The 24,922-nt window shown below is 59.2% G+C and overlaps 1 protein-coding gene across 2 annotated transcripts in view; it reads right to left on the minus strand.

Moving 5' to 3' along the window:
- Positions 1-13,371: 13,371 nt before the first annotated feature.
- The window catches only part of NTSR1 (neurotensin receptor 1), a 28,460-nt gene continuing 16,909 nt past the window's right edge, over positions 13,372-24,922 (minus strand). Inside the window, exons 2-4 of one of the 2 annotated variants that reach the window (XM_059707521.1) lie at positions 18,902-19,103; positions 14,524-14,614; positions 13,372-13,606 (exon numbers count right to left, since the gene is read on the minus strand). In XM_059707521.1, coding sequence (XP_059563504.1) covers positions 13,417-13,606; positions 14,524-14,614; positions 18,902-19,103 — 483 coding nt within the window. In that variant the 3' untranslated portion in view covers positions 13,372-13,416. Of the gene's footprint in view, positions 13,667-14,523; positions 14,615-18,901; positions 19,104-24,922 lie in introns of both variants that reach the window. The other variant, XM_059707520.1, reaches the window with a different exon arrangement.

Genomic DNA, 24,922 nt, shown 5'->3' on the forward strand with positions numbered 1-24,922 from the left:
GCGCAGGCTCAGCAGCGGGTGGGTCCCGGCGCGCCGGCGCCCCCTGGCGGCAGGCCCTGTAACGCAGCGCGGACCTCCGGAAATGGAGTGGATTTGGGGAAGGGGATGGTGGCGGTTGAGGCGATGGCTGCCCAATCTGGGTTACCCCGTCGAATGTAAGTGGCGGAATTGCAAATTACACCCCAATAAAGCGATTCAGAAATAAGAACAGGCCACAGTCAGTTCCGCCAGCGTGGGCTTTAAAGGGCTCCTATTGCCTCTGATGACCCCTGGTCGGAGCACTGCACAAAGCGGCTTCGGCGCAACGGGGAGGGATCTGGACCGAGACGCCCATACAGGTGGGCGTCTGGGGGGTTGACCGGGGCTGCGGCGGGGGCAGGGCCTGGGCGGGGCCCCGAAAGACCCCGGCGCGAGTTAACTGCGGTCCGCACCGGGGCGAGGCCGAGGCAGGGCCGGGTCGGGGCCAGGTGGAGGGTTACCCGCTAGTCTGCGCCCGACCGCGGCCGGGGCGGGGGCGGGGCGGGGCGGAGTCTTGCCCTGGGGCGTGGCCAAGGTGGGCTGCCGGCTGGGAGGCAGCAGCCCAGTGACGAATCAAAGCAGCACCCAATCAAGGCATCCCGGGCCTCCGCCCGCCCCGCCCACTCCTGCCCGGCCACGCCCCCGTGGTGCCCCAGCGCCCGCGGGTAGTGCGCTCTTGGGCTCCCGACGACTGTAGGCTCCAGGATGGGGTTTGTGGGTGCCCTTTCTCTGCCGCCTGCAAGCTGTGTGAGTCGCGCCAGGCACAGAGCCTCTGGAGGCCTCAGTTTCCTCAAGGGCGCCTGCCCAGGGGTACGTGGGGGTTCCGACCTGCCAGCCGTCTGTCTGCTCAGCGTCCCGGCTGCAGTTCGGGCTTCATAGTAACAGCTGGAGCCAGGCTGCCGAGCGCTGCCCCTTGGCCCGCATAGACTGGTCAGCCTCACTCTCTGGGACAGGCACGTGGACTCAGAGCGGGGTCCGCTGGCTGGGGCCGAACCTCAGCTTCCCATGTGTGAAGGGGGCTGCCGGTGATGCAGTCCCCACAATTCCAGCGGGAGAGGTGGCCCAGAGAGGATTCTGCAGCGGCCCAGGGCCTCCAGCTGTCAGGGGAGCCCCGAGGTCGCAGGGAGTTCTGGTCCCGCCTGGCCCAGAGTGGGATTTGACTCCGTGGTGCCCACAGGCAGAAGCAGGGCTGCCTAACAGGCTCCTCAACGCAGAAAGCGCCCAGTGGAGTGTGGCCTCCATTAGTAATCTCTCCACTGTGCCCTGGGCACCTTGGGGTCCCTGCTCCTGGGCCACGATCCCTCTCTGCTCACTCCCACCCCATCTTTGCCTTTTTCTTTCTTTTAAAAAAATATATTTTTATTGATTTCAGAGAGGAAAGGAGAGGGAGAGAGATAGAAACATCAATGATGAGAGAGAATAATTGATCGGCTGCCTCCTGCATGCCCCACACTGGGGACAGAGCCGGCAACCCGGGCATGTGCCCTTGACCGGAATCAAACCCGGGACCCTTCAGTCCGCAGGCCGATGCTCTATCCACTGAGCCAAACCAGCCAGGGCCCATCTTTGCCTCCTCTCCCAGGTGCCTGGGATCCACAAACAACTCCAGCGGGGTTGGCAAGCTCTCTGCTCCAAGGGCCAGCTGGGGCTTGCAGACACACATCTCACCTCTAGGGGGCGTCTCCCACTCACTGTTTGGACCCAAACCAGGGCTCCTTAGAAGCATGCAGGCAGGAACCAAATGAAGGCAGTTCCTTTGCAACCTGGCCCACCCAGAGGATGGCATCTTGAAAAGGAAGTCCAGTTCTCCAGAAGGGCATATGAGAAGGAATCGCTGTGGTGACCGGAGACTTTTGTCCCGCCTGGGGAGGGAAGCGCTGTGGTTGGCTCCACTGACCCTCACAGCACCCTGTCCTGGTCCTATTATTGTCCCCACCACAGCCCTGCAGCGCTGAGCTGGGCCAGGGAGGAGGGGAACCACGGGTGCCAGGCTCAGCTGCTGATCATCCCCGACTGGTGTGGGGGGGAGTGGCTTCTTTTTGGGGTTGCCAGATTCAACATCAGTTAAATTCCAATTTCAGATAAACAAGGAATAATTTTACAGTATAAGTATGCCCCAAATATTGCATAGGTTATGCTTATATTAAAAATTATTCACTATTTAAAATTCAGATTTAACTGGACATTTTATATTTTATCTGACGATCCTACTCCTAAATTTGCCTGAATTACTGTCTGGTTGGCAGCTTGATTTGTGCTGAGATGCAGGGCCCGCCTGGCCCATAGAGCCCCACCTGCCTCTTGCTGACAGTGTGAGTGAGGCACTTAGGGTTTGTAGAGGGAGTGAGCGACTCTGCTGTGATGGCCAGGGGAGACCTCAGCCCCGGTCCTCCTGGGCTGATTTTGTGGGTGCAGAAGACCCCCCAGGGAAGGGTGCACAAGAACCAACTTCATCACCTTCTGCCTCACTGGACAGTCTGTGTGTTTCTGCCAGGAAAAGCCCTGTGGCGAGGTACGCTGTCCGCCTGCGCACCTGTGGGCGGCGGGATGGACCAAGAGGAGGAGGGTGGAAGTTCTGGTGGCCCGGCAGCTCCAAGTGGGAGTGGCCACTCACCAGCAGCCGGGCATCAGCGGGATGCAGTGCCTGTGTGTGCGTGTGCGTATGTGTGCGCTCGTGTCAGCCCATGCGCGTCCCCGCCCTGCTGAGTCAGCCTGGGGAGGGCGCTGTTGTGAGCAGTCCTCCAGGCGGTTTGAGGTGAGGGCCCCCGTGGGAGGTGCCGCCAGCTGCCTCCAGTGCTGCTCTCCAGGTGCCTTGCAGTGGGCAGGGGAGACGGGCAGAGCTGCTTTTCCCATCTCTCCATTCCCCAGTTCTGTTGTGGGATATGTGGCCTTCCACGCCCGTGGGCACAGCCCTCTGTCATTAGAGCCAGGCCCTGCGGGAGGACCTTTGTCTGGCTGGCAGTGGCGACTGTGAGAGCTGATGGCCTCACCCGGGACTGCAGGGACCAAGCGGAGAGGAGGGTTTCCTCGTTATTCGGTGCCAGTGGCCATCATCCCGTCTGTGTTAGGGGAACCGAGGCACAGGAATACTGGTAACTGGTCCACTGTGCTAGTTGGGTGCCCGGCTTTGCACTCTGCCCATGTGACCCCCCACTCTCTCATCTTCTCTGAGAAGGGGGTCCCGCGGGCACCACTCATTTTGCCCTGCTGGCACTGACCGACCCAGCCCCTCTGCTCTCCCCTCCTGTGGCCCCCGGGAAGCCCGTGGACCAGTTTGCAGGAAGCCCTTCTCCAGGGGGGTGTCCTGCTGGGGGTGGTGGAGACGGGTGAGGGGCGGGAACCTCCTGATCAGGGAGCCTGCTGAAGGCAGTGTGGTCACAGTGACGGGGACTTAGTCTCAGCTTCTCGGCTCAGTGCGGCCCAGCTCCGGAGGGAAGGGAGGAGGCCCTGGTCTCCGAGGGCTGGTGTTTTTTGATGTTGGCTTTGAAGACCTATCCGGCAAGAGCCAACTCCAGTGACGCCTCTGCCCCACAGACACTCTCTCCCACTTGCCCCCCCTCCCCAGTTCTATTTTCCAATGATGAGGGCTTTATGCGCCATCTGATGGCGGTGTTATGTGTCATTTCCCTCTGCTGTTCTCATCTCCCTGGAGCTCTTAGAGCCCTGGGACCACTCTGACCTCAAAATGCTGCAGGACAGTGACGTGACAGCGCCAACTGCCATGAAGGCTGCGCCTGGGGTGCTCATCATTTCAGCTCTCGGTCAGTTTCAAGGGAAAAACAAGGGCTGAGTTTATTTTGAAGAGATGGGATCATTCCCCATTGACTCAGCTCCCACAGGCCAGCTCTGCTTCCTTGTGCACTTCAACAGAAGGAAACGCTTCTCCGGGCCATGTGGAGAGCGGCGAATGCTCTCTGTGAAGTCAGCGGTTCTCTTTACAGGCAGGAACAGTCATCCTGAAACCAAATTCCTTCTGCCCTGCACTGGCCCTGAGCCAGCTCTGCAGCATCTAGAGCAGCGATGGCGCCATCGGAGCTCGGCGTGTCAGCATTTTGAAAAACCCTAACTTAACTCTGGTGCCGTGTCACATCTAGAAATTTTTAAATATTTGCAACCATAGTAAAACAAAGACTTATATTTTTGATATTTATTTTATATATTTAAATGCCATTTAACAAAGAAAAATCAACCAAAAAAATGAGTTCGTGTGTCACCTCTGACGCACGTGTCATAGGTTCGCCATCACTTATCTATAGTGTACTGCTTGTCTCCTCCTCTATCCAGCCTTTCATCCATTCATCTGACCACTCTCCTTCCATCTATCACCCATCCATCTGCCATCCATCCACCCATCCACCATCCATCACCCATCACCCATCCATCTACCATCCATCCATCCACCCATCCTTTCACTCATCCATCAACCCACCCAACTACCATCCATCCATCCATCCATCCACTCATCTATCCATCCATCTATCTACCTACTCACCCACCCACTCATCCATCCACTCGTCTATCCATCCATCTACTATCTATCCATCCACCATCCATCCACCTACCCATCTACCATCCATCCATCCACCATCCATCTACCCATCCATCCACTCATCCATCAACCCACCCATCTACCATCCATCCATCCATCCACTCATCTATCCATCCATCTACCTACTCACCCATCCATCCATCCACCCACTCACCCACTCATCCATCCATTCGTCTATCCATCCACCAACTATCCATCATTCATTCAGGACAGCAGAAAGCTCCGCAGGGGTGGCCTCCAGAGCAGGTGCACATCAGTGAGCAGTAGCCAAAGCTGCTAGTGGTGGGAGGAAGGACGGTGAGATAGGGTCCCAGCCTGGGCCACACTGGCTGGAGTGCGTGTCCCTGTGGTCTTCCTCTTTTGTCCACTTACTGCTGACCATGTTGTCCCAGGCTGGTCCTCAAGAGCAGCACTTGGAACACTGTGGAGAGCAGGGCATGCTGGTTCGGGAGCTCAGAGCTGTCCACTCCCTGCAGACGGGGAGCAGGGCCCCCGCCCCCCATCACCGCGGTCTCCAATTCAGATCCAGGATGTGGTCTGCTCAGGACAAGGCAGGTGAAGGCTGCAGAACTCCCAGCATCAGACGGCACTGCGGGGTGGGCCCTGGGCGCTGCTGGCACTGGCTGAGCCAGCTCCCTGGTCTATGGATGGTGACCACAGGGCTGGGCTGAGCTCAGGGCTCAAGGGCTGGCTTATCCTCCTCTACACGTGTGCATGGCAAACATGCAAAGCTTTCTTTAAAAATATGTTTATTGATTTCAGAGAGGAAGGGAGGGGGAGAGAGGAATAGAAACATCAGTGATGAGGGTGAATCATTGATTGGCTGCCTCCTGCACGCCCCTTACAGGGGATGGAGCCTGCAACCCCCACATGCGCACTGATGGGGGATTGAACCATGACCTCCTGGTTCATAAGTTGACGCTCAACCACTGCCCTTTGCTGGCCAGGTGTGCAAAGCTTTCTTTGCTTTTTTAAAAAAATATTTTTATTGGTTTTAGGGAAGAAGGGGGAGAAAAATAGAAACATCGATGAGAGAGAATCATTGCTTGGCTGCCTCCTGCACTCCCCCTGCTGGGGATGTGCCCTTGACCGGAATCGAACCTGGAACCTGCAGGCCGATGCTCCATCCATTGGGCCAAACCGGCCAGGAAGTGCAGAGCTTTCTTATAGCAAAAGACTGAAAAGCACATGGGTCTGAATCCATAGGGCAGCAAGCACAGGAAGTGGTGCAATGGTTACTAGCGATTTTCTGCTGCTGCTGCTGCTGCAACAAATGACGCCGTGGCAGCAGTCTCAGCCGCAGCTCTCCCCGGGCACCGTCCACCGTGTAGGTCAGGGCCTCGTGGGGCCGGTCCTCCACGCAGGGTCACGCTCTGAAATCAAGGTGTCGCCAGTGGGTGGGGCGCGTGGAGCTGGGCTTTTTGCCTTTTTTCAGGAGCGGCCGCGTCCCACGTGCGCAGGCCCCGCGCAGCCGCACGAGGCTCTGCCCGGAGGTGGCGGCGGCGCGGCGGGCGCGGGAGGAAGCCGCGCAGAGCCGGTTGGGCAGCTTCTGGCTGGAACCGAGAGGGTGGCGGGTGGCTCTCCAGGTCGCACAGCGCGGGGCGGGGGGACATGGTGGGGAACAAACCTCGTCCCCGGGGCCGAGGGCAGGACGAGCCGCCGGGTGAGCGGCCCCGGGGCGCAGGCAGGAGCCTCGAGGGGGAGCCCCCGCCTCCCGCGGCGCACAGTCCGCCGAGCCCGCCCCGGCCCGCCCCGTCCCTGGCTTTCTCCGAGGAGCGAGGAGCGTGCAGGCCGGAGAGGAGCCGCTCTGGTCGGCGGCCCTGCCCGAGGGGGGCGGGGGGGGGGGCTGTACCGAAGCACACGCGGCTGCAGGAAGCGCCGGCGGAGGGAGGCGCCCCCTCCGCCCGGGACAGGCCGCCTCCTCTCCTCGTCCATCGGCCCGCCGGCCGCTTCAGCCTTGGCGCTGGCACCGAGCTCAGGGCTGGGCAGGGGCAGGGCCAGCGGGAGGGGCGCTCAGGCCGCCCGAGCCCTGGAGCCGCGGGTGAAATGGCGGCAGGACCCGGTGCGCACAGCTGTGGTCACCCGCGGGCAGGGAGCGGCGTGGCTGACCGAGTGCCCTTCAGGGGAAGTGGGCGCAGGGGCTGCAGGGCGGCCCTGAACCCCGGGTACGCACAGCTCCCAGGCTCCCCGCTGGCTCCTGAGAACCAGTCAGAGCTGGGGAGGGGCTGGCGGAGCCGCCAAGGCCTCGCGCCCAGATCCCCGGCCGGCGCTGCTCCTGCCGCAGCAGGTGCCCGGAGAGTCTGCCGGTGCCGACCCGCTCGGGATGGCAGTGGCCGAGGGGACAGTTTGGAGGCCCCGGGGACAGTCAGGTGTGAGGACCATGTGGGCGTGAGGGACCCAGGGGTGCCCAGCCTGCTCCACCTCTGGCCCCCAGAGGCGCACGGGGATGGGGCCTCTGCGCTGTGGCCGGGCTCGGGCCCTGGTGGCACCACTGCCGGGCGGCCTCTCCGCCGAGGAGCGTCACTGTCTAGCGGAGATGGATGACGGGGCTGCTCGGAGGAGCCCGAGTGCCGGCGGGAGAAGCAATTAGGTGATTAAGGGCAATCTGGGCCCAAGAGAGGCGACTGGTGTGGACAGACAGCCAGCAGCCTGGCCGCCGAGCTGGTCCCGCTCCGGATGCCAGGGTCCCCTGGGCAGGACTGGGCCAACTCCAGGACGGGGGCACTCAGAGGCCTGTGGCACCCGCCCCCTGCCCACATGTCCCTGTGAGTCGCGTCGTCCTGCCAGGCCCTGGGTCCAGCCGGCCCACCTGTCAGTGTTGCTCTTGCCACACAGGTGCCACCTCCCTGCCTCCCGGTCCTCACCCAGATGGCCTCGGCGCCGTGTCGTTTTCCTCATTCCCTTGGTGCCTCCACATCACGAGCGCCCCTGCCCCGCCCGCTCACTGTGCCCGCACAGCAGGGCGGCACTCACCAGGGGCTCAGGGATCTCTGTCCCTGGGAATCTCCCCCCGCTGGGGCTCCCAGTGGCGCAAGGCCAAGGCTGCCCCCTCGCTCCCTCCTCCAAGTAGTCTCCCTGGATTGCAGCCCCCGGCTGGTCTGTGCAGGGTCTCCGCTGCCTCCCTGAGCGGGAGGCTCCAGCCCTGACTGGTCCTCTGCTTGGACACCAGACAGGAGCCCGGCTGTGCGGGAGGGAGAGGCGTTTTGTTATGGGAAGCGTCTGAATGTTAGAAATTTTGTGTCTACAAATGGTTTTGAGTGTGCGCACAGGGGAAGGAGGGATGCCACATGCATGGATGTGGCATGTGAGTGCGTGTGTGTGTGTGTCTGTGTGCATATCTGCGTATGTGTGTGCGTGTGTGTGTGTGTGTGCGCGTGCGTGTGTGTGCAGGCACCAGTCAGGACCTGTTGTGTCGGTGAGCAGCAGGTGGCAGTGCCAGGTGCGGGCAGGACACGGGCCCACTTGCTGGCACGAGTGTCTCTGGGTGGACCAGTGGAGACTGCACTCTGTACCACACACTCCTTCGTGTTACATAAAATTTTCACAATAAAATGAGTCACTTTCTTAATAAAAGGAAAGGGTTTTGCATCTTGAGCGGTAATGTGCACATAGCAAGCGGTGGGCACCGGGTTGGGTGCCAGACCCAGGGCCCCCTGCAGCCTGGCCCAGCCTCAGCCCAGCTCCCACTCTGCTCCCCGGTTCCAATCCTCCCCCCCGAGGCGGAGCCCACGCTCCTGAAGAGGAAAGGGCAGGTGAGGTGTGGACCTTGGGCACTTAGTAGGGCAGCACCGGCGAGAAGCTCAATGTTAAGCTGAGCAGCAAGATGACAGAAGACACCGCCCTCGTCGCCTGCCTGGCTGGAGGCCCCAGTGCAGGCTCCGGGCACTGGGCGTTCCCATGCAGCCTGCTCGCAGGAACGGCCAGCAGGCTTTGTGGTGTTCCCCTGGCTGCCAGTCATGTCAGCTGACGTGGCCAGGGTGTCACCGCTTGGCGGAGAGTGCCGAGCTGTGCAGGTGGCTCCAGCTCTGAAGACGCGAGGCCATTCCCGGGGACCCCCACAGTAGGTCTGGGTGGCCCCCTCAGCTGTAAAGCAGAGCTGCGAGCCAGGGGTCCAGGCCGTGTCCTGAGCACAGGTTCGGTCCGGCTCTGGGTGGGCCGGGTCGCCTCCCTGCCCCGGCAAGAACTGGCGAGGAGGTGGCCCGCTGCCGGCTTGCTCACGAGGGCTTGGCGAGCCTGTGATTACCAGGCTCTGTGTGACCAAAGACAAGCGCACTGTGCAGGAGCGGGGCTGATCGCTGAGCTGCCCTCCAGCAGTCACTGGAGGTTTGGGTGTTCTCATTTCTCCCGCCACTGGCCCCATGAAGACAGCCCAGTGTCTCCTGGGCTGGGGAGCGAGAACCCTGCCTGGGAATTGGGTGAGACCTTCTGGCTGGCACTGGGGACTCCGACCAGCAGGGTCCACCCCGGCCCTGACGGACAGCCTCGGTTGTGGGGAGGGAGGCCTGGCTGTGAGGAGGGGCGGCAAGGACTAAACTGGGTGGCTTCGGGCCTGGGAACTGGCTCTGGTTCTGGGCTGGGCTGAGGGCTCCCACATGTCTCCCTTCATCTCAAAGGGACAAGGGTGGGACTGGAGAGGCCTGGGTAGTCAGGAGGGTGGTGCCAGGCACGCAAAGGTCTGCCCATTGCCTCCTGAGCTGGGCTGCAGGCTGAGGACTGGCTACCTTTCGGAGCTGAGGAATGAGGACCACTGGGGTGGGAGGCCGGAGCAGGCTGGGTGTGTGCGTGCATATGTGTGTGTAGTGTGCAGGTATGTGCACAGGCGTGTGCATGTGCATGCGTGCCAGTAGGCCCTCCCCACGTGGAGCACAGTGCCTGCCCCGGCTCCTGGCTCTGCCACTCCTCACTCCCGATCTGGCCCCTGGCTTCCCCTGCCTCTATCCCCTCCGCGAAGCAGCCTCATTTCTGTCATAAATTCAGCCTGGACATGGTTTCCATGGTGTTTGATAAAAATTGGAACTCAAATCATAATTGTGGGGAGTGGGGGACATGGGAGGAGGGAGGGAGTGGGGGTTGGAGGACGGGCCGGGGAGGGAGGGCTGGGGCAGGAGGGTGGGGTGTGAGTGTGTGTGTGTGTGTGTGTGTAGCTTCCCAGCCCAGGCTCCTGCAGCAAGCCAGTGGCTGTTTTTTCTTTTATCCCTTCAAGTGTATTTTCAAATGTATAGACTTCTCCCCCAAGCCCTCCTCCGGTTGCTTAGCAATGGCGATGGAGCCAGAGGCGCCCTCCCTCTGAGGGTGGTGGATTCCTTTCCGGCCCACTTGCTGGAATAGAGATTCAAGCTCAGAGAGCCTGTGGGGCGTGTGGAGGGCCTGGTGCATGTGCTCGTGAGACGGGCGCTGAGCTGTGGCTAGGGTTCGGGACTGCTGTGCATGTTCCCCAAATTTCTCTCTCGATGACTGGCCTAAAAGTCCTCCATTAGAATTGCATTCCTTCGGATGTTTATATACAATGCCAGGGCCTCTATTGGAACTCACGGTGAGTGATGGGAGTCTGGGCCTTCCCTGCTGGCTGTAGGGGTGGTGGTGCCTCAAAAGCACAGAGCGTGTGGCCCTTGGATCCTCATGCCTCCCCCCTGAGCCAATCAGAGCAGGGTGGCAAGGAGCACCTGGAATGATGGATGGACAGGAGGATGGGAAGGGCTGGGCAGTCGTTCCTGCACTCTGGGCCTGGGACGCTGCAGCACAAGTTGCCGCGGGTGAAGGTTCCCGGGCCACCAGAGCTTCTGCTCACACGAGCAGGGGGTTGGGGGGAGACTGGGACGCCAGTCGGGGTCAGTACTGCTGTGCTGTCCAGGCTGCCAGGGCCCTGAGGGGAGTGGACAGAGGCCTTTCTCAGCCTGAGAAGACACTTTCCGACCACCAAGGCTGGGGCCTGGGGGGCCCTGCTGTGGTGAGATCCAGGCAGAGGTAGCAGGAAAGGGGAGAGTGTGGGGATGCCCCGATTCAGAAGGCACCTCCTGTGGGTAGGTGTCCAGGCTGTCTGCTGGCAGGAGGTAGCAGACAGTGGTGGCTTTCTGAGGGGACAGCTAGTGCCCCTGCCCTGTTCCCAGGCCCCCCAACTGCTGACCCCTAGCTTTGCTCCCTCAGTTCCCTCAGTTGGGGTGTGGAGACCAGAGTCAGACGTCAGAGAACCCACACCCCCTTCCTCAGGTCTCTGTGCCCAGAGCACAGACCAGGAAGTTGAGACTCAGAAGGGGCTAGTGTGGGCTCAGGGCTCCTTGACACCAGGCTGGGAGGGGACCCCATGGCCCACAGGGAGCTGCTCCTGCACAGCCCCTCTTCCTCCATGGCTTCCTGAAGCTCTGGAGGGTGGATGGGACCTGAACTGGGGGATCCTGGCCCCCAAGCCCCCAGCCTCTCAGAGACACGACCGAAGCCCACATGTGTTGGTTATAGGGCCCCAGTGAGGGGCTGTCTGCTGTGCTAGCAAATATCTGTTGAATGAGTGTATGAATGAATGAGTGGATGAATGAATGAGTGAATGGATGAGTGGATGGATGAATGAATGGATGAGTGAGTGAATGGATGAATAAATGGATGAGTGAATGGATGGATGAGTGGATGGATGAGTGAGTGGACAGATGAGTGAGTGAATGGATAGGTGAGGAGATGGATGCGTGAGTGAATGGATGAATGACTGGATGAGTGAGTGAATAGATGAGTGAGTGGACAAATGAGTGAGTGGATGGATGGGTGAATGGATAAGTGAATGGATGGATGAGTGGATGGATGAGAGTGAATGGGTGAGTGGATGAGTCAGTGAGTGAATGGATGAGTGAGTGAATGGATGAGTGAGTGAGTGTATGGATGCACATAGGCCCACAGCAGTGGAGCCAGTCACCAGGGGCTACCGTTTCCTTTATTGAGAGACTTGGGATTCTGTCGATGGCTATACATTGAGGCAGGGGTGTGAAGTGACACGACTACTGACCAGTCACTGGGGACACTGGACTCCAAGACTGGACCTGCCAACACATGGAGCCCTGGAGTGACAACATGATGATGCGGGAGCTGCCGTGGCACCGGGAAGGCTGGGCGGGCGCACAGGCCTGGATAGCAGCAGCACAGTGGTCGTGGGGTTGCAGCGGCAGACACACCCGGCTGCGTCCAGAAGGGTCTGGGTGGTGGGGGTCTCCATCTTGTGCCCACTCTGCCTCACCTCAGAGAACTGTCTCTGTCCATTCTGGGCGGGGTCCTCCGGGACAGTCACCTGCAGCCGCAGGGCCCCGCTGTGGGCCTGCTCCCTGGCCATTCTGGGGCCGGGCTCCATGGGGCGCAGCAGAATGGCTGGGTCTGAAGGGCGGTGCTCCTGGTGGGAGACTGAGTCCAGGGACTCTGGGCTAGGACGAGTCCCGAGTCCTGAGTCCACGCTGCCCACGCGGCTGCCGCTGTCTCCCAGGCCCAGGGCGCGCTCCTAGGGAAAGGCCTGCGTCTTGCTCTCTGGGCCCTTCTGCCCCGGAGGCCTGGCTGGCCCAGGCCAGCTCCCCCCGACCTTTCCGGGATCGGAGACCTTCGCGGGGCTAGGCTGGCGCGGCGTTTGGAGACGGGCTCCTACAGATCAAGGAGGCGCCTGCTTTTCTGGTGCCGGAGCCGGGCTGGGCCGCTGCCTGCCAGCTGGTGACAAACGAGTCTGGCCTCCGCCTGGCTGCCGGCCCGCAGCTCCTCCTCCTACCTGCGTCTGCCGGGGCCCCAGCTCCTGCTGCCCGGGCCCCAGCTCCTGCTGCCCGGGCGCTGGGCTGTGGAGTCACCTGTGCAGCGGGTGAGAGCATGTCCCTGGCCTGGCCTGGGCCCCCTCTACCCCCCACGAGGTGTCCCTGCAGAGCCTCACTGCCACCTTGGTGAGCGGAGGGAGGAGCAGCCCCGCAATGCAGGCTGACCTTCGCTGACCTCCAGCTTCCTGGGAGCCGCCCGGGAGGCTTCTGTGTCTGCTGCCCTGGGCTCCGTGCTCCTGAGGTGAGGCGGAGGGACACGGGCCGCCCTTCACTCACTCGGCAGCGTCCTGCCAGCTGCTCCTCCCAGGGCTCATCTTGGGGTCGGTCACTGCCTCCCAGGGCCAGTCCAGCGATCCAGGCCCAACCCCAACCCAGGCCTTTCCTCTCTAAACATGCATTGGTCTGGGAATAAGGCTGCCTTCTGCCAACGTGAATGTCTCCTGATAAGGCTCTTTTGGGGTCTGGGAGAGAAACGATTTCTCTGGCTTTGAAAGAGGCAAGATGGGAGGGGTAGGGAGGGAAGGGGTGGGGGAGAGAGAGAAGCAGAAGGAAATGAGCCTCTGGGTATGAGGTCCCAGGCCCAGTGCAGGCCTCTCCCTCTCCCCCCAGCTGCCGCCAGTCCAGGCAGTGGGCATAGAGGTGGAGGCCAATGGGCAGGCCAGCCTCCTCAAGACCCCTCCAGCCCCCTCCCGGCTCCCTCTCAGCCCCCTTCAGGCCCCTCCCAGCCCCCTCCAGCCCCCTCCCAGCCCCCTTCCAGCCCCCTCCCTGCCCCCTCCCTGCCCCCTCCCAGCCCCCTCCCAGCCCCCTCCCAGCCCCCTCCAGCCCCCTCCCTGCCCCCTCCCAGCCCCCTCCCAGCCCCCTCCAGCCCCCTCCCTGCTCCCTCTCAGCCCCCTCCAGCCCCCTCCCTGCTCCCTCTCAGCCCCCTCCAGCCCCCTCCCAGCCCTCTTCCAGCCCCCTCCCAGCCCTCTCCCTGCCCCCTTCCAGACCTCTCTCTGCCCCTCCTAGCCTTCTCCCAGCCTCCTCGCAGCCCCCTCCCTGGCATTGCTGACACCAGTCACCTGTCACCTGCCCTCCCCAGCCCTAGTACAGTGTCTCCCTGGTGACATTGCTGGAGAAGGTGTGGTTGCTGGACACACTGTTGGTCTTCCTGGAGAAGGCAGGTCTCTTGCTCCTGCGCCCCCACAGGGGACAGAGGCAGGCCAGGGTGGCCAGGAAGGTCTGGCGGAAGTTGGCGGAGACGAGGTTGTACAGGACGGGGTTGGCGGCAGAGCTGACGTAGAAGAGGGCGTTGGTCAGCATGTAGAAGTAGTGGTAGAAATCGTAGAGGAACCTGGGGTGGGAGGGCCGCTCAGACCGTGTGCATGACCCACAGCCGCCGGCAGGCATGGTGGCTTGGGACAATAATTTAAAAACGACTTATAATTGTTTGATGTGAGGACATTTCATAATAAATTCCAGGTTCTTGCTTCTCCTGAGAAGTTAAAGTTCTGACTGCAGTCCCAGCTGGCACCTGTCAGCCAAGTTGAGTTACAAGCAGGATGTGGCTGCTCTGCTTTGCCCGTCCCCCCCTCTCCCTGCAGTGACGCCCCCCCCGCCCCCCGTGCAGAACCCCAGGCGACTTCCACCAAGCAGCCAGGGCAGGGGCCCCATCAGGTCTTCTGACAGCTGTGCCCCTCGCTCTTGACTTGTTTGCCTCCACCCACAGGGCTCTCCCTCCCTCCCAGGCTGCGCCCTTCACCACCAGGCACCCCGAGTCTCAGAGGCCCTTTCCTTGGGGCTCCTGGAACACCTCACCCATCCTGGTGTGTCCTCCTGTTGGTTCCTTCCCTCGGAAGCCGGGGCCTGGGACCCGGCAGCCCTGCTGCGCAGGAGGGAGCTCCGGGCCGGGCCAGCCCCTGGCGTCCTCTTCAGCTCCCAGCTGCCACCCCCCCACACTCAGGCGCCAGCCCTTCCCCGCTCTGCAGACCCCTCTCCCCTCTCAGCTCGAACTCTCCTAAGCCCTGCTTTCCTTTCCTGAACCTTTCCCTCGGCCAAGTCCAGTGACCAGCATCTGTCCCTCCCCTGGTCTGGTCACAGCTGCATCTGAGGGCCCTGACCGGTACCCCCGCCCTGCCCTGCTCCTCTCAGCGCCCCCCATGCCCTCCTGTTTGGGGAGCACACTCCCCGCCCCAGCCGCCTGGTACTCACGGGGTCCACTGCTCATCGGAAATGTAGCAGAACATGAGGCGCCGCACGTGGTAGGGCAGCCAGCAGACCACGAAGGCGATGACCACGGCGCCTAAGACAGAGACGGACACCGGCCTCAGGGAAGTGAGGGAGACGGCCGTGTTTGTGGCCCAGAAGGCTCAGTGCTGTGAAGACTCAGTACACCCAAGGTGATGCCCAGGTTCAATGTTAGCCCATCAAAATCCCAGCAGCACTTCTCGTAGAAATAGAAACAGTCACCCTAACATTCCTATGGAATCTCAGCGGGTCCCGAAGAGCCAGGGCAACTTAAGGCAGAACAAGGCTGGGCTCACCTTGCTGGTTTCAAAGCTTACCACAAAGCTACAGGAAGCAAAACAAGTGGTCCTGGCCGACGGCAGGGCACCGGGCTGGAGCAGAGAGCCCCAGTAAGCGGTCACGTGCAGGTCAAGTGGCTGGTGACCGGGCGCCGAGACCATCCAAGGGGAAAGGACAGTCTCTGCCACACAAGGTGCGGGGAAGTGGACACCCACACGCAAAGGATGGCGCTAGGCCTCCCCTCACACAAACCCACACAGGAATGGGCAGTCAGCTCGGGACGGACCGAGGACCGAAAGGGAAGAGCGAAGAGCATAAAACTCTCGGAAGAAAACACAAGACGAAAGCTGTGCAGCCTGTGCCTGGAGTGACTTCTTGGATGTGTCACTGAAGACACAGGCAAGAAAGGAAAGACAGGTAATCTGTACTTCAAAGTGGACACTGTCCCCAAGGACACAGTCCAGGGAAAAGGCAGCTCAGAATCTCGATGCGTAGTTTGCAAACATGCTCTTCCATTCCGTGCTGCCTTTCCCCTGGACTGTGTTAATATAGAGAACTTCTAAAACTCAACGATAAAACAGCAAAAACCCACTTCAAGCCGAAACCGGTTTGGCTCAGTGGATAGAGCGTCGGCCTGCGGACTCAAGGGTCCCGGGTTCGATTCCGGTCAAGGGCATGTTCCTGGGTTGCAGGCACATCCCCAGTAGGAGATGTGCAGGAGGCAGCTGATCGATGTTTCTCTCTCATCGATGTTTCTAACTATCTCTCTCCCTTCCTCTCTGTAAAAAATCAATAAAATATATTTAAAAAACAAAAAAACAAAAAACCCACTTCAAAAACAGCCCTGGTTGGTTGGAGTGGGTCCCATGCACTGAAGGGTTGCAGGTGCGATTCCTGGTCAGGGCACTTACTCAGGGTGTATGCTTTATCCTCGGTCAGCATATGGGAGGCAACCAGTCCATGTTTCTCTGTCACATTTCTCTCTCTCTCTCTCTCCCTCCCTCCCTCCCTCTCTTTCTAAAATCAATAAAAAACATATCCTCGGGTGAGGATTTAAAATATATAGAAGTGCCCCCCAAAAGTATACACACACTTTGAATAATTATAACGGCAGTGTTTATTAAAATACTAGAGGCCCAGTGCACGACAATTGTGCACTGGGGAGTGGGGGGACTCCCTCAGCCCGGCCTGCACCCTTTTGCAGTCCTGGAGCCCTCAGGGGACATTCTAAGCGATGCTGTGGAGGCGGGCTGCTGTGCTGCCAGCTGTCAGCCTGGCTTCTGGCTGAGCAGTGCTCCCCCTGTGGGAACGTACTGACCACAGGGCGAGGGGCGGGTGGGGGGGAGCAGCTCCTGGTTGAGCATCTGCCCCCTGGTGGTCAGTGCACATCATAGCGACTGGTTGTTCTGCAGTTCGGTTGATTTGCATATTATCCTTTTATTATATAGGATATTTACTCTCATGTACTTCAAACAGAATTTAATAATATGCAAATAATATATGTTTATTCTGCTCTTACTCTTTTTAAAAAAATATATTTTATTGATTTTTTACAGAGAGGAAGGGAGAGGGATAGAGAGCTAGAAACATCGATGAGAGAGAAACATCGATCAGCTGCCTCCTGCACACCCCCTACTGGGGATGTGCCCGCAACCAAGGTACATGCCCTTGATGGGAATCGAACCTGGGACCCTTTCAGTCCACAGGCCGATGCTCTATCCACTGAGCCAAACTGGCTTGGGCTGCTCTTACTCTTTACTTGGCATCTTAGCAAGCAAAGTAAAGGGTGTAACAATCAAAATTTGAGAGATCATAATAAATACACATTACTTTAATTTAATAAAAAAGAAATACAATTGACCAAATGTTGATTAGTAATGAGAGGATCCCTTTGTAAAGTATATGCATGTCTAACTACTATGCTGTACACCTGAAATTAATACAAAGTAGTAATAAATGTAAACTGTAATTGAAAAATAAAATATGCAAACAGATAAAAATATTTTATTAGGAAATCAAAATAAAATATTAGTCTCTTAAAAATCAAATAATAAAATAAAATAGATTTCATTTTCAAAATTGAGGTACCAGCTGTTAAAGTGTATATACATTTTTTGGGACCCCTGTGTATAGATAAATGGGCAACAAAGGACTGGAACAGACATTTTACCCAAGAAGACAAACACATGGCCAATAAGCACATGGAAAGATGCTCAACATCCTAATCCTCAGGGAAATGAAAATCAAACTACAACCAGATGCCACCTCACACCCATCAGAACAGCTGCTACCAAAACAAAACAAAACAAAACAAAACACAAATGAACCAGACAAATAACAGTTTTCGTTTATATGTGGAGAAACTGAAACCTCTCTCCACTGTTGGTGAGAAAGTACAATGGTGCAGCCACCATGGGAAACAGTATGGCTGTTCTTACAACAATTAAAAATAGAATGACCTCCAGCAATTCAACTGCTGACACATGCTACCTAGATGGACCTTGAGGGCCTCATGGTCAGTGACAGAAGCCAGTCACAAGGACAAGCCTACGATTCCACTCTCAGCACCAGCCAGCTTTCTCCCCAGGGCCTTTGCAGTGCTGTGCCCTCAGTCTGCAGCTCTGTTGCCAAGATTGGCTTCTGGGCAGCCAATCAATGAGTCTCTCTCATCATTGATGTTTTTATCTATCTATCTATCTATCTATCTATCTATCTATCTATCTATCTATCACCTATCTATCTATCTATCTATCTATCTATCATCTATCTATCTATCTATCTATCTATCTATCTATTGATTGGCTCCTGGTCCTACTGATCTCAGCTGGACATCACGTCCTCAGAGAGCCCCTCATGGTTGCCAGGTCATGGTTTTATTTTCCTCTTCATGCTCATCCCTGTCTGAACATGTGTGATGTGTGTATTTGCTTCCTCTGGTGCAGCCTGTGCTCCCACTGGAATGGAGGAGTGACCATGCCACTGCTGCCTTGGCTCTGGGGCAAGTGGTCTGACCCAGGGATGGCGCTCAGGAGACTTGTTGATGGGTGCATGAAGAAATGGAAGAATGAGAGGGTGGATAAGTGAGCAAAGGGCTGATGAGTGAATGAGTGAGTGTGTGGTAGATGGTGGGTGGATGAATGAGTGAATGGTTAATGAGTGAGTGTGTGGTAGATGGTGGATGGATGAGTGAGTGAAGGGTTGATGAGTGAATGAGTGAGTGTGTGGTAGATGGTGAGTGGATGAATGAGTGAACGGTTAATGAGTGAGTGTGTGGTAGATGGTGGGTGGATGAGTGAGTGAAGGGTTGATGAGTGAATGAGTGAGTGTGTGGTAGATGGTGAATGAATGAGTGAAGGGTTGATGAGTGAATGAGTGAGTGTGTGGTAGATGGTGGGTGGATGAGTGAGTGAAGGGTTGATGAGTGAGTGTGTGGTAGATGGTGGGTGGATGAGTGAGTGAAGGGTTGATGAGTGAGTGTGTGGTAGATGGTGGGTGGATGAGTGAGTGATGGGTTGATGAGTGAATGAGTGAGTGTGTGGTAGATGGTGAATGAATGAGTGAAGGGTTGATGAGTGAATGAGTGAGTGTGTGGTAGATGGTGGGTGGATGAGTGAAGGGTTGATGAGTGAGTGTGTGGTAGATGGTGGGTGGATGAGTGAGTGAAGGGTTGATGAGTGAGTGTGTGGTAGATGGTGGGTGGATGAGTGAGTGAAGGGTTGATGAGTGAGTGTGTGGTAGATGGTGCGTGGATGAGTGAGTGAAGGGTTGCTGAGTGAGTGTGTGGTAGATGGTGGGTGGATGAGTGAGTGAAGGGTTGATGAGTGAGTGTGTGGTAGATGGTGCGTGGATGAGTGAGTGAAGGGTTGATGAGTGAGTGTGTGGTAGATGGTGGGTGGATGGATGAGTGCAGTGAAGAGCAGCACTGCCCTGGTGGAGCCAGCACTCTGAGTCTTGGCTCCACCCCCAGGTCTTTAAACGTTGCCTTATTTGAGGTGTAGTATTCACTGCTTTGCTGGTCCCTGGCTACCCCACTGCCCTCCCAGAAGGCCCAGTGGATACGTACGTAAAACTCGGACTCCGTGGCGCAGAGCCTGGACCCGCCCGGGCTCGACGGACATGCTAAATGAGCTGTGCTTGTCCCCAACCGTGCACACGTGGCCCTGCTCGGCTGCCTGGCGCACCATGACTGTCAGTTTGTTGGCGATGATGGTGTTGAGGATGGAGATGACCACCATGGGGAACACGAAAGACATGAAGGTATTGATCTGCGGAGAAAAGGAGACAGCCCATCGGACCCGCTGGCTGGGGCGCTTGGTCTATTGGGGTGACCGGCAGACACAGGCCCCACCCAGCATGGAGTCTGCCTGCTCCGAGCTCGGGGCCGCAGGAGGTTTGCAGCCTCTCCCGCCCTCTGCTCCGGGGGCTGGGCCTGGGCCCAGAAGACAAGCTGATTCCCTGTGAGTCACCACAGCCGGGTATAACTTAAACAGAGAGAATGTATCCAACACAGATTTTAAACGTCAAAATATTTAAAATACAGCACCTCGCTGAGTGCAGGCAGCAGAAATAGCTACCTCTGGGGGCTGGGCGGGGCCCCACGGGCTGTGGGTCTGGCCTGGGGGAGGAGGCCATGGCCCTGCAGCCCCACCTGACCAGACTGGGTCCCGGGCTTGGGGAGGAAACTCAGGCCAATGCTGGCTTCAGGGGGTGGGCGATGCCTGTCCTCGCTCCCAGCCCTCCAGCCCGGAGACCAGACAGAGTCTGCACCAGGAAGGTGCTGGCTCGGTGGTCTGCCTTCTCCGGCCTAGGCGCACAGCACGCACGAGGGCTCAGGCTGTGCCCCTTTTCTGCACTCTACCCCCTACTTCTGGGAACAGGGGAGCAGCCCAGCCCCCACCCCTGCAACAAGCAAAGAGGAATGCATCTGATCAGCCCTGTGCAATGTGACTACGGGAGGAAGAAGAGGCTGACGGTGGGCCCCTGGACAGACGGGGGGCATGGACGGGCTCTGCTTGGTCTCTGCATTTGTCCAAATAAAACATGAGAGTGACTGGGGAAGAGACAGGCTAATTCTAAAATTCAAGTGGGAAAATAACATAATCTAAGGATAGCCAGGAACGTTCCAGAAGGTGGAGTGGCGGGTCAGTGCGAGACAGGGAGGCCCCAGCGGTACTGCGATGGGAGCACGTGAAAGGAGACTTCCGTGAGGACAGTGTGGCAGGGATGAGTGGACAGGCAGGAGAGAGGCCAGAACTTTTGCCACGTGGGATAGAGATGGCACCTGAGCAGGTGGAGAAGGTGGGTGTCCATCTGCAGAGCCAGGAGGCTGCACCCTCTGCCCCTTCCCAGGACCCCCCTGTGCTTCCCGGGAACTGCCCACCCCCCTCCAGACCCGGCCATCAGCACATTGGAAAGACCCGGGCAGGCCCTCATTGGAGGAATGCAGGCCGCTCGTAGCCCCGCACCACGCTCATCCGTGAGGGCCAGCCGCAGGCCCTCCGCTCCGGGCTTGCTGAGTGAGAAAGTGCTTTTGTGGCTGTTGGCACCATTTCCCCAACTTGTGGGAAGGACCCACCGAAGAATGAAGCCCGCACAGGAGCCAGGAGAGCACCACGATATGGTTCCAGCTCCTTGACTCAGCTGTGCCTGCAGCCCTCACTCCTGAGTAAAATAAACATTCCTCCCCCCGCCCCCTGCTTAAGACAACCCAAATTAGTTCCTGAGACCTGTGCCCTAACTCACCAAAAAACAAACGAACAAACAAAACTCAGATGGAGCAAAGGTTAAAAAACAGAAATAAAAGCCACAAGACGGCTAGAGGAAATGATGGACGCTTGGCTTTTCATGTATATGCTGCACTGTTGGAATTTTAAAAACAGTGATTCAGGTGCTGCTGTAAAATTTTGCTATAAAATGAGTGATGGAACATAAATTGTTTCAGTCCGGGGAGAAATGCCTGTCTTGCTCTCCTAATGTTTCTGTGACTACGCTCCCGCCTTCTCTGGCCCCCATGGGTGGTTCTGTGAGGGAGACGGAGGGGAATGAATGGCCCAACCATAGCAGTAAGTGGTGCCCAGGGCAGCCGGTGGGCAGCGTGTGCTCGGGCAGGAGGCTGGCCCGGCCTGGTGTTGGCAGACAGGAGCGGCAGGGTGGTGGGTGTGGGGCCGCCTCCGGTGCAGACGGTCAGCCAGGGGTTCTCACTGAGGTGGTCACCGCCCGTTCCACCCTCCGGAAGACCCCGCGCTGGGGCTGTAGGGGCCGGCCCCCTCTCACGAGTCCCAGTGCGTTTAGGTAAAGGGGCAGCCCCGGGCTCAGCCGCGGCACGGCTCCCCCAGCAGCCCGCCGTGCGGTGCGTGGGAAGGTGCCGAGTCCCGCTTAAGATTTCGCAAACCCAGCGGCTTAGCGACACCGAGTCTGAAAATGGCTTCCTGGGCCGGCAGGGGCCCAGCAGGCGGCCCGCCCAGCCAGGCGGCCCACAGGGGCGACCGCCTAACCTCCGGGGCAGGCCCTGGATGGAGCAGGATGCTCCTCAGACCCCGAGTCCTGGCACAAAGCGAGCGCCAGGGCTTCCAGGGCAGGAACTATGGCGCGAGTCACTCCACAGTCGCTGTGTCACGGTCACTCCACACGGCCTCGCTGGAAAAGCAGGCTCCGTGCTCACTGCTGGAGCTGGCCGGTAAGTTCCGACGCGCCCACGCCAGGGGGTGCTCCGTCGACCGAGAGTGAGCCCGGCAGGTGGGGAAAGAGCTGGGACAGAGCAGCTAGTGGGTCCCTAAAGTAAGGGGACAGCGCTACCGGGACGGCTCCCGAGAGAGGCCACAGGTGCCGGCTGCGCAGGCTCCGGGAGAGGACGGGTACCCGCGGGCGTCCTGAATTCAGAGCGCCCGGTGGAGGTGGGAGCAGGTGGCGCCTCTGCTGGGGAAGGGCCCTGGGTCCTTGCCCCTCGGGCCCGTGGCCACCACACGCGTCACCTTGCCGCCCTGGGACGGGAAGTGCTGGAGGTGGAAGGAACCGGAACTCAGGGGCCTGACTTCATGTCAGAGGACCCGGGCGCCGAGAGAGCAGGAAGGTTCTTTCCAGGTGACCGCCCAGGGCTTCCCAGGGCCGGCACTGTCCAGGCGACCTATGCCCTTGGCTGTCCCTCACCTAAGGGGCACCTACATGCCTGGGTGCTGCCGCAGCCCCAGAGTCAAAGGCCCGCTGCCCAGCAGCACACGCGGTCCACAGCACACGCAGCTGGAACAGAAGGCGGCTGAGCGCTGAGCGGCACCCCAGGACCCGCGTCTGAGGAGCCCAGCGCGCGGCTGGGGGGGCCTCGCACTTCCCCGGAACTGCTGGCATTTCTGAACCGAAGGTGGAGGACCAGGGGACAGGACGGATGGGACCGGGAGGCACTGAGTCATCTTATTGCCTGAGAAGCCGCCATGGGGAGGGGACCGTGGGTTATGTGCAGCTTAGGGCTTAGCTACTTCCGGCCACAAGTCTCAGCCGTGCACGGCTCAGTCAGCCCGCCGTTGGGTAGCTTGAATACGCAGGTTTTGGCTCAATACAATAAGGAGATTTAATGCCTCCAATCCCACTTCCCAGGTGGAGTACAGCCTTTAGCTGTTAAGAAAGTGCTGTCCACAGGCCGGACGCCATGCTCAGAGCTCGATTGTCCCCCATTGAACACACACGTCCAATCCACGGGGAGAAGCTGCTGGCACCCTCACTTTACAGAAGGGCAAATGCAGCGAGCCCTAGCTGGGCCGCCGACCGAGGAGCGCTCAGGGCGCGGCCTCGGTGGGCCTCAGCTCAGCGCGCAGGAGCAGAGCGCGAGAGCAGGGACTGTCCTCATCCGGGAAGCTTCCTGGGGTGTGTGCTGTCCCAGCTTCCCAGAGGGGACACTTTCTGGGGAGTAACTGCAGATTTTTGAGGATAACTGTAGTTCTTGGTGATCTCTCAGGGTTGACCTCTGTCCTTCTCTCTCCTCTTCCTCTGGCCACGCTCTGCTCTGCCCAGGTCCCCGGCCTCCTCTCTGGTTTGGAGTTTCCGAGAGAGGCTGGACCAGAGCCACTGCTGACTCAGAGAGGAGAGAACGCTGGAGTCCCAGGAGCCCTGGGTCAGCACCATGGACAGCGACCCACAAACCTGATGGGGCTGCCAGGGTTCCAGGGAGGGGGGACTGGGATGGGCAGGGACCAAGCCAGCCAGGGGCAGAGGCCGCCACGGACCCCCCACCTTGTCCTCGGACCCCTCCTGTCCTCTCATGAAGGGCAGCCCGAAACTCTGCAGGAACCCCGGCTCCAGGCCCTACACAAGAGAGTCTCCCCGACCCCTCAGGGCCAGAGCCACAGGGCAGCACACAGTCTGCGAGCGAACGCGGTGGAACAGAAGCCCTTGGGAGCTGCATCCTGTCGGCTCCTGGGGGGCTGCGGTACCTGCCCCTCCCCCTGTGCCCAGGGAGGTGTCCTTCTGGAGGGGCAGGGCAGGGCCCCTCCCCTTGGTCTGGCCTACGTCCACTCGGATGCAGCAGCTGGGGAGAGGGGTGGCTTTTCGGTCATGCCAGAACCTCTCAGGACCGCATGGGAGCCATCGCACAGGGTGGCCACCACGGAGGCTGACGGCCTGTCTGCCGTGTGTCCAAATGTCCGCTGGCTGAAGAGCCACGAGAAGGTTCCGACCAGTGGGCTGTCTGCCTAGTAGCAACAAAGGGGGCTTAACAAATCCTTGGAGGGGCAGTGTCAGAGCGTGAGCAGGCAGGTGGACCGCACTGGGGCAAGAAGGGGCCTGAGGGTCACCTAACCACAGAGACCATGGCCACGCGGGCCCAGCCCCGTCCCCACCGCCCCTCACGCGGTGACGGCGAACCTTTGTTAGCACTGGCTGCTGCTCACCCCGCCGTGGGGACATGAGCCGACGCGACCGGGTCTGCTAAGCCTTTGTTTGCACTCTGCCCAGGTGTCGGGCACCGATGAGCCTGAGGGATGACAGGCTCAAGTGCCAGCTCCCAAGTGCAGAGTGTTCTGGGGGCTTCACATGTGCCCTGGCAGCAGCCACGCCCCAGAGAGCATGCTCCGCGCCAGCCGGGAGTGGGGGCCTGGTCCTGAGCGAGCCCCCGGCCTCATAGGCGCTGGGAGTGGCTTTCTTGGCATTTGTTCAAATCCCCTCAGCTGCAGGTCAGGGACGTCCCAGGAGTCCGGGACACGCTACGCCACAGGCCAGAGCCCGCAGCGCTGGCTGCGCGCAGAAAGGTCCCACCTGCAGCCGGGGCCTGGCCGGGCCTGGGGACCTGCCCCCTCCGTGCAGCTGGCCTGCCGCCTGTCTGCCGTGTGCCCGTCATGGCCACATATGAGTTTCCAGCCTCACAATGTCAGTGTTTTCCTGCCATGTAATTGTGTGGGCAGTTCAGCAAATATCCTGCTCCCTCCCGATTTTGAATTCCCGACCACTGGCAGCATCGGGCCCTGGGCTCTGTGGACGTCTGGCTCTGTACCAGCGTCTGGGCTCTTCTCAGTAGCATTAGCCCCTTCCCTGCTCCAGGCAAATCTCATCATGGCGGACCCAGAACCTGGGCCGGGTGGAGGGGGGCTGGGAGCAGGGACACGTGTGTCCTCTGAGGCCCCTAAGGCCGTGGTCGGCAAACGGCGGCTCGCGAGCCACATGCGGCTCTTTGGCCCCTTGAGTGTGGCTCTTCCACAAAATACCGACTTCTGCACATGGGCCATGAAGTTTCAATCGCACTCTACATGCGCGCCCGCACGTGGTATTTTGTGGAGGAGCCACACTCAAGGGGCCAAAGAGCCGCATGTGGCTCGCGAGCTGCCGTTTGCTGACCACGGCCCTAAGGGAAAGGGACTCATCCCAACTCAGCCAGCATTTGGCTGTTTCTTCCCAAACTGACCAGCCACTGGGTTTGGAGGGACCTTGTGCTCTGGGCTTAAACCCCAGGATGTGACACTTCTGTTGTTGTTGTTGTTAATCCTCACCTGAGGGTATTTTCCCACTGATTTTTTTTTTTATAGAGAGTGGAAGGAAGAGAGAGAGAGAGAAACATTGATGTGAGAGGGACACATCAATCGATTGCCTCCTGCACCTGCCCCAA

Source organism: Myotis daubentonii, chromosome 8 (assembly GCF_963259705.1).
Source record: "Myotis daubentonii chromosome 8, mMyoDau2.1, whole genome shotgun sequence".
In the NCBI taxonomy this organism is placed as follows: domain Eukaryota; kingdom Metazoa; phylum Chordata; class Mammalia; order Chiroptera; family Vespertilionidae; genus Myotis; species Myotis daubentonii.